Source organism: Bos indicus, chromosome 13 (assembly GCF_029378745.1).
Source record: "Bos indicus isolate NIAB-ARS_2022 breed Sahiwal x Tharparkar chromosome 13, NIAB-ARS_B.indTharparkar_mat_pri_1.0, whole genome shotgun sequence".
In the NCBI taxonomy this organism is placed as follows: Eukaryota; Metazoa; Chordata; class Mammalia; order Artiodactyla; family Bovidae; genus Bos; species Bos indicus.
The window spans coordinates 36,117,174-36,129,237 of NC_091772.1; the positions used below are offsets into that span (position 1 = coordinate 36,117,174).

General features: G+C 37.5%; 1 protein-coding gene across 8 annotated transcripts in view; it reads right to left on the bottom strand.

Annotated features, from left to right (window-relative positions):
* Window positions 1–4,391: 4,391 nt before the first annotated feature.
* Window positions 4,392–12,064, bottom strand: part of WAC (WW domain containing adaptor with coiled-coil) — a 77,777-nt gene continuing 70,104 nt past the window's right edge. For 7 of the 8 annotated variants that reach the window (XM_019973180.2, XM_070800972.1, XM_070800974.1 and 4 more), the window contains 4 exons: window positions 9,766–9,884; window positions 8,391–8,577; window positions 7,083–7,210; window positions 4,392–5,846 (listed from right to left, as the gene is read on the bottom strand). In XM_019973180.2, the coding sequence (XP_019828739.1) occupies window positions 5,777–5,846; window positions 7,083–7,210; window positions 8,391–8,577; window positions 9,766–9,884 (504 nt within the window). In that variant the 3' untranslated portion in view covers window positions 4,392–5,776. The remainder of the gene's footprint in view (window positions 5,847–7,082; window positions 7,211–8,390; window positions 8,578–9,765; window positions 9,885–12,064) is intronic. The other variant, XM_070800969.1, reaches the window with a different exon arrangement.

Below are 12,064 nucleotides of genomic sequence, written 5' to 3' on the forward strand. Positions count from 1 at the left end.
TTCGCATTTTACAACTTAAAGCTTCTCCAACCACAGAAGTGCCTTCTGCTTATCACTTTAACAGTTTTAGCTCATAAACATGATGAATGTTAAGGTATCAAAGTGGAAAAAAAAAAACTGAAATTTAATGAAGTGGCTTGTTGACTTGATATTTCAGAATGACTGCTCCATCTTTCTTTAATCATGAATTTAAAAATTTTTTTAAATGAATGCATTATGCTTAAATACAAATTTGAGCGATCCTAGAAAGCAAATACGTAAGCTGTATATTTCATTCATTCATGTAAAAATACTTGAGCACATTCTAGGTGCTGATTTTTCTAGGTGATGGGAATATGTAATACAAAAAACCTTGTTCTTGCACCCTGCCTTTTTCATTAAGGTAAAAACCCTAAACTACCTAAATAGGATGAGAAAACTTACAGTCTTCTCACACCAACATATGCTGGTCAAACTGGGCAATTAAACAGTAGGCACATTAAAACAGGAAAAAGATGCCCGTTTATGAAATTCAGTTCGGTTCAGTCCCTCAGTCGTGTCTGACTCTTTGTGACCCCATAGACTGCAGCACGCCAGGCTTCCCTGTCCATCACCAACTCCCAGAGTTTAAGTTATGAAGTATGTGCATGCTAAGTCACTTTAGTCGTGTCTGACTCTGCAACCTTATGGACTAGCCTGCCAGGCTCCTCTGTCCATGGAATTCTCCAGGCAAGAATACTGGAGTGGGTTGCCATCCCCTCCTCCAGGGGATCTTCCCGACCCAGGGACTGAACCCATGTCTCTTAAGTCTACTGCACTGGCAGGTGTGCTCTTCACCACTATCCCCACCTGGAAAGCCCTTATAAAGTACACCCCAGTCACAAAAGCAGGGAATTCTCACATCCCAGTTGTTTCCCTCTAGGACTGTTGTTCAGTTGCTAAGTCGTGTCTGACTCTTTACGACCTGTGGACTGCACCATGCTAGGCTTCCCTGTCCTTCACAATCTTCCCAAGTTTGCTCAGACTCCTATTTATGAATAGGTGATGCTATCCAACCATCTCACCCTCTGTTGCCTCCTTCTCCTCTTACCCTCAATCTTTCCCAGCATCAGGGTCCTCTAGGATGGGTATATGTAATAATGACACTTTTCTACCAGTGACACATCTTAGAATGTAGTAGGTCTACACCCATCCTAAAAGATACAAGTATCTAGTTGGAAGTCAAGGCATCATCTAAACGAAACAAATGGCCCCATCAAGGCTTCCTACCTTGTGAACCCTGGACCCAGTCCCCAGCCCTATCAGTCATGCAGTCATGCCCTATAGCAGAGACAGTTCCTGGCAGTCCATCTCCCTGTGCTTACCACATCAGAAAGAGCACCTTGCCTCTCAGGGGATTCTTTACTCCTCAAATGTATTACAGGAGGCTCTGATTATTACTGATTCAGTTGACTGATCATTTGAAACATTTCATAACACTAGCAATTAAGATGGGTTTGGAGTTAGGTTTTGATAACTAAGTCAATAGTGATTTCTTAGAAAAGAAAAAAAGCTAGTTGCTGTTCTTGTCTCTCAAGGTGAGGATCAAAATCACAACTTGAAGAAAAAAACTCAGTAATCTTATCTTTGTAAACTGACTCTGTCCATAGCCCTTTAACACTCATAATTCATTCAACAAATATTTATGGAGTGCTTACTCTGTACAAGACACTTCCGAAGAAAACTGCATGCAAGCTTAGGGATACTGATTTGGATGGTGGGGTGGGGGGCAGTCAGGACAGGCCTCTGAGATAAGACTGACTGGGCAGCCAGCTGTAGGATCAGGTCTTTGTGGACAGAGGAAGAGAAGACCACCGGGGTGGGGGGAAAGGGGCACTGCAGCCAACAAGGGAGAAACAGCAGAGAAACCTGACATGAGATCATGGTGACACTGGTGTTTGAACATGTAAGCCAAAGGAGTTTTGGATTTTGTTCCGTGACAGCCTGTGCACGAGTGTGTGTGTGTGTATGTGTGTGAAACCTCGGGGCCAAGTTTTGTTTGGATTTTGTTCTGTGACAGCCTGTGCACGTGTGTGTGAGACAGCCTGTGCACGTGTGTGGCAGGCATTAGAACCAAGATTAAAAGGTAGGAGAGTGAGGTTGCCTCTGGCTTAGAGGATTGAAACCTCGGAGCAGGGAGCTCTCAGGTGTCAAGTACACTTATGAAGGCAGACCTGTGGTCCTTGGTGATGGGTGAGCACATGCTATTAGAGCAAATATATTTGGATCTTCAGCAACTGGGGCAACCATACTGTCAGCTACTGAGAATGGGAAGGGTGGAGGATCAAAGATCCCCCCTCCCTCACCCTGTCTTTTAAGAAAATTTGCCATGTTAAGGCAAGAATTAAACTCACTTGTTGGAAGCTCAAGAAGAGCCAAGGGCTGGAGATAATCTGGGTGAAATCGACCAAAGAGTGGGATTCTTTAGGTGGACTGCATTTTTAGGGCACTCCCCAAGTTCAGAATCAGGGAAAAGGGTACAGCAAATCCCAACTTTAAGTCAAATTTTTCATTAAAATAATGTGATTAAGAAATTATACGAAACACGACTGGAACACAACTGCTATTAAAAATTCTGTAGTAACCTGGTATTTTAACTATTTTTCCTCAAGTGCGTAATTTATGCACTCTGACTTTCAAAACAGACTGTTCTGAAATAACTGCACAATATAGTCAAAACATATTTATTACTTTTCAGTGTCATTTTGTACACTCCAGTACAAATACAAGAATATAGCCATATTTACAGTTATTGAAAAGAAATCCGTATATTCAAACCCCACATCTAAATACAGTAGCTTTAAGTCCTGAACTACAATAGTTCTGGTTTGCAGTGAATGACTTCGCCCCCTGCCCCCTCCCCTTTGAAATAATCCCTTAAAGGTTGTGTTTAAAGAGAACAGATTGTTTCTGATATGGGTTAACAATTAATTCTTTGCAAAGTGTTAAGCACCTCCTTTCCAAGATTTTACAATTATGAAGCAGATATATAAAATCTGGAAGATAAAAATCACTCATTTGGGCTATTAAAAGCAGCATAATGTCTTTAAGAAAAGGCTGACACAGAGTTTTCAGTGTGCTTGAAGTCTGGCGGTACAGCCTGTTATCAAATTAAAGGTTAGTCAAATTAGTTAAGCAGAAGACAAAGGGAAAAATAGGAGGCTGGCTCTTCAAGGCTAAGACTTTCTAACAGACCCACCTTCACAGAATATTTTATTACATCACTTTTTAAGATTTGAATGCAACACTACTAATGTCCCTTTTAAAATAAAATTCTGAGGTTTCCTAGGGGCAATTTGTATCTCTGTTCTCAAATTCTCTGAACCACGGTGTCCACAAAATGAGATACATGCTCAAAGCCATGGCAACAGGACAACTAAAGGATATTGTTGGGGTATAGTATCTATTTTAATAAATATCCCCTGGTTACCTCAAGAAGGCTAGTAGCTGGACACCAAGTCTGTATTAGTATTAAAGTGCAGTATTTAAAATAATTCACTACAGAATAAGTGAATCAAATAGTGTAAAAATATTTCCACAAAATTTTTAATTGTTTAAAAATTCACTGGGAAATTTCAAATTAGGCATCTTCTCATATATATATATATATATACACACATATGTGTGTATATATATATATATATGAGCAATTCCTAATTTAGGGATAAAAACACTTTTTAAAAGTCCAAAGAATAAGGTGATACAGATCAATAAACAATTAGAAAATTAAATTCAAAGTTACTTTAAACCACAAGCCAAGCTGCCATCTGATGGGGAAATATCTGCCTACCCCATCATCTTTCCAGAAAAGACACAGGACTACATCAGTAAGGGTTCTAACTTAACAAAGCTCTTACGAATTTCATGTACATGCACTAATCAAGCCCAGCAAATATTAACAATCTCACAGATATTAACATTTCATGATGATATAATTTATGACATTTGTCTTTTCTTACATTTTATCCTCAAGTTACAATAAAAAAAAAAGTCAGTTTCCAGTATGATCTTAATTACACTGGAATATTTTTGTATTTAGAAAATATCACATTTTACCTTTTTAAATGTATTAAGAAGTCTGAGCATTATCTTCTATACTTTAAATATGCTTAAAGCACAAGAGCATTTTGAATTTTTGCATCCCAGAATGTAGCAACAATGTCTAACATCACAAAATAAGCCCTTGGTGCTGGCAGTTCTGAAAGCACATGAATGCATCTGCCTCAACAGGAAAAAAAGTCTCTAAATTGGATAAGATTTTGAACTAGGAGATTTTTCTGCATAAAGAAACCCTTGTGATCTGATTTAATACTGGCAGTGTCATGCTAAGGCCACGTGACCAATATTTTAGCAAAGAAAAAAAAAAGCCAAGGTAATTTTATAGTAGCAATAGTTTCTTTTTTTATTTTAATATACTTTAGGAAACAATATACAAAGCTGAGCTTTCCCACTGTCTCCAGGTAACAGCAGGAAGCTCCAATTACACAAATTTAGCGTTTTGTGATGGCTAAGAACAGCAGTCAGCACCAGACTTGAACAGTTAGCTACAACACAAACATCCTTCAAAATGAAATGTCATAATAGCAAGACAGGTAAACCAGGGTTTTAACAAATGACAACCACTTGGGAAGTGACTTAATTGTTCTTGTTGAATTTCTTATTTCATTAAATAGTCTTATACACATTTTCCTGTTAATATGCTTTAAACAAAACCTCCCTTAAGGAATTATTTCAATGAAGTATAAATGTTCAACAAGAATAGTTTTGATAAAGAATCCCCAGGTAGTTCAAATTCTAATATGCATTGACCGAAGGTAAAGAAAAATAACAATTTTTGTTTCTTTTAACATGTTTATTACAACAGATACAATTCACATCTGACTAGCTTTGTTTCCTCTTCCCTCCCACAACCATGTTCATTGGGCCATTTCCTCATATTTGAGCAATCAATGTACTTTCAGCACACATGCCCAGCAGTACTTTTAAGTCCATTCTTACAGGGTGCAAATGGATTTCAATAATTTATACAAACAAGTGGGTTATGCTCAATCACTGCAATTTTAAGCTACTGTACACAGGAATGAAAAGGTTATAGAAAAGTGCCATAGCAACAGTGCCTTAAGAAAGGAGAAAAAGAGGAGCCTTAAAAAATGGATAAAATCAGATCAAGGATTTCAGAGGGAAATGGAACACACGGGAAATGAAAAACATTTCTCTGCAAAACAAATGGAGAAGCACTGCTCTTGATCAGGTGCAAGTGTGGAAACAGTTGTTTCATGATATTTTGTACACTGCCCATATGGTTCAAAATCGCATCCTTAGACACAGATCGCCTGGCGCTTGCACTGAATTTTTGAAAATGCAAGATTTCTGAATGATAAATTAACCCCCCAAATTTTTCTTTAAAAAAGCTAATTTTGCAGACAGGTTTACATGTAAAAGGCTAGGTATTTAGCCACCTCAGCATTGATTAGTTTTGGATGTCTAAGCTCTGTTACACATGGCTTCCCATGGCTTCACTCTACAAAACATATTTACAACGTGAAGAATACATCTACAAGAAATCTACATTTCAAGGGTTTTACAAATCAATCTTGTATCTTTCCCCTGAAGTGAATCTCACAGACCCCGACCCCTTGTCATTTCCTTTGCCCAGCTTAACGGTCCAAAGTCTACTTAAATGCAGCTCAAAAATGTTAAGACTGGGCAACAGATTTACAGTTCCTGTTCTCAACACCATGTGCAATTATTCACATCTTCACACCATGAAGGAATTCTGATTTTTTAGCTTTTCGAGTTCCTTAATTTGTTGTCTCAAAAATAGTATCCTGAAAAATAAAAGATGGCGTTAGAGCCCATGCGGTCATTATAAATTTTACAGAAAAAACAAACTTTTAACTATAAAAGTAGCTTTACAAAGAAAATGAGTAACTACTAGCTATGATGAAGTAATTTAAAACTGTTCAGTCTAGTTAGGACAAAATAACCATTTGAAAATATGACAAATATTAAAGCACTGGGATGACAAAAGTTAAAATATCTCCTAGTTTTCTAACCCTTTCTCAATAATTACGAAGAACAATTCTCAATATAAATGTAGGTTCATAAAAATGGAGCAAAGTCCAGCTGACGTGCATATTTAAAACAAAATATAAAAACACAAACTCCACAGCTAACTAGATTTTTATGAACTTCATTAACACTATTCCTCTTCAGTGAACTGTGACAATTACTGCTTGATATCTACATGGTCAAACGTGGTTTGTGACCGTGTTTCAGTAGCTGCACATCTGTCGAGCAAGCCAAAGTAAGGTTTTACATGTCAGAACTACTTTCGAAGCAATCCTAGAGTAAAAAAAAATCCCAACTGATATTCAGGAAGTGCTTACAGACTTTTTAGTCGTTGAAAGGTTAGGTTAAAAACTCACTTTCCCAAGTTTACCATAAACAATGACTTGGCATCTGTGGTTTCACGACAAGATTACATCTGACACAGTGACTCAACACAGACAGGATGTGAAGCCACTCAAATGTGTCCTCAATTTTGTAACAGGCATTGAAAAAAAAAATAACCTATACTATTTAACACAATATAGAAATCCTACTTGAATAAAACACTACATCATTAAGAAATACAAGACAGAGTTAAGGTGAAAACAATTAAAAAAAGCACATATACATCATTAAACTTCCTAGACAACTAAACTCTTCATGTAATTTCCAAGAGATCTATTGATGCTTCAAGGACAATGTAATCAGTTGTTTGAATGTCAACTGAGATATTTACCCTCAGTAAGAGGGCACTGCTCTCAACCAAAGAGGGGACTCCTGGTAACTGGTCGCTGTCAACATCTCACTTTTTAAATAAAACAAGTACCTTATGTAGTCATTATCCAAGAAAAAAAAGTTTAATAATAAAGCATTTATACCATGGGTTAAGAGAAATAAAATCTAGATGCCATTACCATTCGTCAGGAATATTACTAAATTATGAAACAGTTCACAGTACTATGGAATGTGATATATCAAAGAGAACTTTAAATTTACTTCAGTGAAAAGCTTACCTTTGCTCTCGCAAAGTTGCTTGAATTTCACATACTCGGACTAAAGATCTTAAATTTTTTAATTCAGTACAAATTTCTGACATATGAACGCTTCCCATGTTATGGGCTTCTTCTCGCAATCTTGATGCCTATAAAAGAAATGAAAATCTCATGAAATATAAGTCACATTCACATACAAAATAAAGAGTGTAACTTTATATCAAGATTACAGAATAAATATTTTCTTTTAAATCCACAAAAATGCTCATGGATTTGGGCGGGCTGGGGCGGGGGGGGGGGCGGGTGGCAGGGAATTTTTTTTTTTTTAAACCCATCTCTAATGGTGAAATGTATTCCTTTAAGATTTCACCCCTCAGGCTTCTTGAGAAGATACTATTTTCAGTCTCATGGTAGTACAGCACTAAGATAGAAGGACTCATGATTTGTGATTAATAAAAAATGCTGGATCGGCCAAAATGAAGTTCAGGTGTAACACTGATAAAGGGGCCTTACTGTATCCCTGTATCAAGAGATACACAATGCATGACCATGAGCTTACAGAACATTTCCGATGGTTAGTCATTTGATAAAACACAACAGCCAGTGGCAATAACTGTAATGTGCTAGGGTTGGTCCTTCATCCCCAAGTACAAGTGTTTTCTAACTTTCAGTAGTTAATTGAACCTTGAACAAGAGGTTTACACTGTGCAGGCAGGCCCACTTACACATGGATTTTTTTCCAATAATCAACACTGCTGTTCTACACAATCCACAGTTGGCTGATCTGGGGGTGAGGGACTGTGGATATGGAGGGCTGACTATAAACCATACTTGGATTTTTGACTGTGTGGAGAGTCAGCCCCCCTACCCAAGTTGTTCAAGGGTCAACTGTACTAAAAGGATCAGAGTAGCTGGCTGAGTAGGAAAAGCATGCTGGCTTTGAGTCGTATCACTCTAGTAATTGAGTGACCTTGGTACAGATCATTTGGTCTTAAGAGCCTCATTAGTAGAACAAAAAACTCATGATCTGCACTGGTCAGTAGTTTTAGAAAATGGAATAAATATAAAGCACTTAGCACAGAGCTAAACGCTGAGCACTTGATAATGGGAGCTATAATGATAATTAGAATATGTGAAACCACAGAAAGTTACTTCACAAATATCCTGTAAGTACATATCAAATATTTTACAAAGTAACCACAGAACCTAATGAGAAATTAGTTGTTTTAAAGACGGCTCAAATCCACAGGGTCCGGGTTAGACTTTCTCAAAGTGGAATTGAGCTGCCAGCAAACCACAGGCAGAACACCTGCTGTGACTGTGATGTACCTGCTTCTCCGCATGATCTGCAGGCCATCCTTGAACGTGCTTGATGAGATTTTCATTGAAGTGTGCTGCGAGCGTCGGTGTTAGTGAACACGGAGGTCGGGCAGAGGAGTTCTGTGGTACAACTGCTGTATTTGATGCGTTACTACTAGACGTGTGATTTGGACCAGGTGACGGACTTCTCTGGCTGCTATGAGAAAAGATAACCGAATGTGGAGCATGGTTAAAAGTGGTTTCTAGGTATCCTAAACATTGCCTGTCAATACCTTTCATTAACTTAAAGATACCCAAATTCCTAATAACAACTTATTATTTTAATATTAAATAAGTATAATTTCAAATCCAAAGAAAACTTATATCATATTCCTAATACACGTCTGAGGTTAAAAGAGCCCTTTGAACAGTTATGTCAGGGCTGAATTTAAAATATCTGTACTCAACCAAACTTAACAGTGGAACCTGTGCCTCTGTATACTACAAACACTAATAAGGATGTGACTAAGCAATGGTCACATTAGAACAGTTGTAGATATAAGGCACATCAATATATCTTAAATACATGAAGACATGGAGGGTGAAAAGTTCAGAGGTTTTGACTGTTTAAAATCAGAGTAAAGTGTATAATCAGAGGGTGAAATAATGTGAAGCAAAACAGACATTTTAACTGCCTCACAATGAATGAGTTCAGTGGCAAAATAAGACCAAAAATGGGGAACACTCTGAGGTTGCTTATCTTCTTTTCACCTGTATGGTTTGGGCCAGATTTGGAGATGTGGTGGTGAGAATCAAGAATGTAATACCCCAAAGCTGACTTGCTAGCTGCCTCACACCAGACTTTGCTCTGAATGAATTTCAGTTATTTCCAAAAATGAAGTCTCCCAAAAGATGAAGGGTTTTCATCACTGAGGATATTTAAAATTATACTGCAGCCACTAAAGACTAAAGGTTCAGAGCTGACGCTATCAGGAAGGTCTGACACACATCAGCTGGAAAATACTGACCCAAGTTTCAGATGTGAGGTTTTTGGCTTTATCAATAAACTCAAATCTAAAACTGCTATTGGGAAGTTATCATTTCCAATGAATGAACTAGTATAAAATCATGTGCTTCTACAAGTGAAGTGTCAGATATAGTTACTCCCCCTGTATTCCATCAAGCAAAATTCTAAAGAGAGAGCCACTTTCTTCAAAATAACTCAGGATTCACTACTAGAGACAATCTAGTAAGATTTGCCTTTGTAAATTTTATAATACACCAAACTATGTTAGGCTATCCATGGATTCTTCCAAGATCAAGTTCTACTATGCATATATAATATCCAAATAATATGGTAATTAAAGAAAAAACAGTGTTGTTTCAACATACAACATCAACTTACTTTGAGCGCTGAAGACTTCGAGGAGAGACAGGTTCATGACCTTGCTGCTTGTCAGCAGTTACAGGCTGCTGTGTGGCCGACTGTGAAACTGGTCCTTGCTTAACTACTGGAGTACTAACCTGGAATGTCAGAATCTGGTGAGACAGGCTTCTACCACATAGACAAACAGCAGTGGAAACTAGATAAGAGCAAAAGTTCTGCCAATGAAAACTCCCCAATTATTTCTGTTCAGTGATTTTTTTAAAAGGTAAGAATTGTCTTAAATGTTCACAATAAGATTAGTGTTAGCGATACAGCCACACTTAATTATGTAAACTATTGTCATTTAGGGCCCAAATCTTCAGATCCCTCCAAGTCTAGTTAGTAATCTTGAACAATATAAAACATGGAGATTTAAAGAAGAGGAATCAAATGAGTTTCCAAAGGTCATGTAGATAGAAGGAAGTTTTGAGGCTTAGATCTAATTTCTTCATAAAATGGCCCAGGGCCAATTACTTAAGCCAACCAGCTTAAGAAACTAGTTCTCCTGATTTTAAACCCCATTTTCTTTCTAATATACTGTAACATCTTTTCTGATTTACTATTACTTCTGTATCAATAAAAATAAATATATTACACCACATCATACAAATAAAGATGCTTAAAATTCAATCACAAATGAAGAGAATGTATAGACTTGTCTATCAGAGAATGAGCTATGGCCCATATGCAATTTAACTGGAGTGGGCTTCAAAGAGATGGCACCCTACAGAGGCAGACCAAGAGGTCCATGGTTACCACTGTGGACACATACATTTTCACACACACATGTGACAGTCAGCAAGCAGTTTTCAATGTAAGTCCAAAATATGTACAAAAGCATGTTCTTTTATAAAGAACATTTTAATAAGATCTATATAAGATCAAATGCCCACTTACTTTTAAAGACAATCTGAAAGGTTTATAATCCAAAAAACTACAAGCCATCTGCCTACAGGATTTGAAGTGGCAATGTTACGATCAACTATAAACCCAACACAACCACTCATGCCGTGTACAGCCATCTTTCCCTGTGCTCTTAGAATACCACAAGGTAAGTTATAAGCTCTAAGAATAGGTCTCTTGTGCTGAAACTCACATTTTAATTCTTCCCTCATCAAAATACAAGTAAATAATAAGGAACTACACAGAAAACAACTGTAACTCAAAATTTTAAAACAGCAATCTACAACATACACAGAAACATGACTCAAGTCGGGAAGGGATGAACCAACAGGAAGACCTAAGAGCTGGCCTACCATCCACTTCAAGCCATGTTTCAATACATTTTTATTTTTAGGCTTCTGCTTATGATTTTATTTAAGTAAGGCATTCTTTGCCATGAAAGTGTCAAAGAGCCCCCTGTTTTACAGCTTTGAAAAACAATTTCCCCATACAGTTATCAGTAAGAGTTCAAAAAAAGTTAAAACGCATACATTTCAACTTCCAAATAGCTCAAGTTTTACTGGTGGTATGCTACAAAAGCACAGAATGAGGATGACTGGGAACTGCTTATGAATTTGTGAGCAAGAGTCAAAGAATGCAACGTAAAATCCGACAGCAGCATCCTAAGGTCCTGTTCACAGCCCAGTAAGAACAGAGACTAGCAACAGTCTAACTGTGCTGTGAGGAGCCAACAACATAAGGTTTTATTTGGACAAACAAGCAATATAGCTTCATAAAATGGGCTCTATATTCAGAAAGACCTAATGAAAATGAAAATCAGACTTAATGAAAGAGTTAAGTTTCTATCAAATGAAGCAAACAGTAGCTGATTGGGCTCTATATTCAGAAAGACCTAATGAAAATGAAAATCAGACTTAATGAAAGAGTTAAGTTTCTATCAAATGAAGCAAACAGTAGCTCATGTGAAAATTAGACACAAAGCTCTTGTCACAGAAATTGACTCATTTCTATAAAAAAAGTATGGGGAAATCACTGGAAAACATGTTCTCTCACAGATTGGAGTCTAAAAATTCTACAAAAATAAGACTATTAGTAAACCTTCTTTATCCATGAAATCAATAAAGAGAAAACAGCATCAATGCAGAGAAGGGGTACCGGTGCAACTCACTCCTCCAAGCCCTCCAGTGGCTGAGATTAACCTGCATCTATTCTCAATCACCAGCCATGCATCCCACCACCTCACTCCCAAAAAAGGGCTCTTCCTCCATACACAGTCTAGAATACCATGAAAACTTGTTTTAGCCAGAAGTGTGTTCTTTCCCAATTCCCCTCAGAGGCGATGTACCTTCCAGTCAGTTCAGTTCAGTGGACTCTC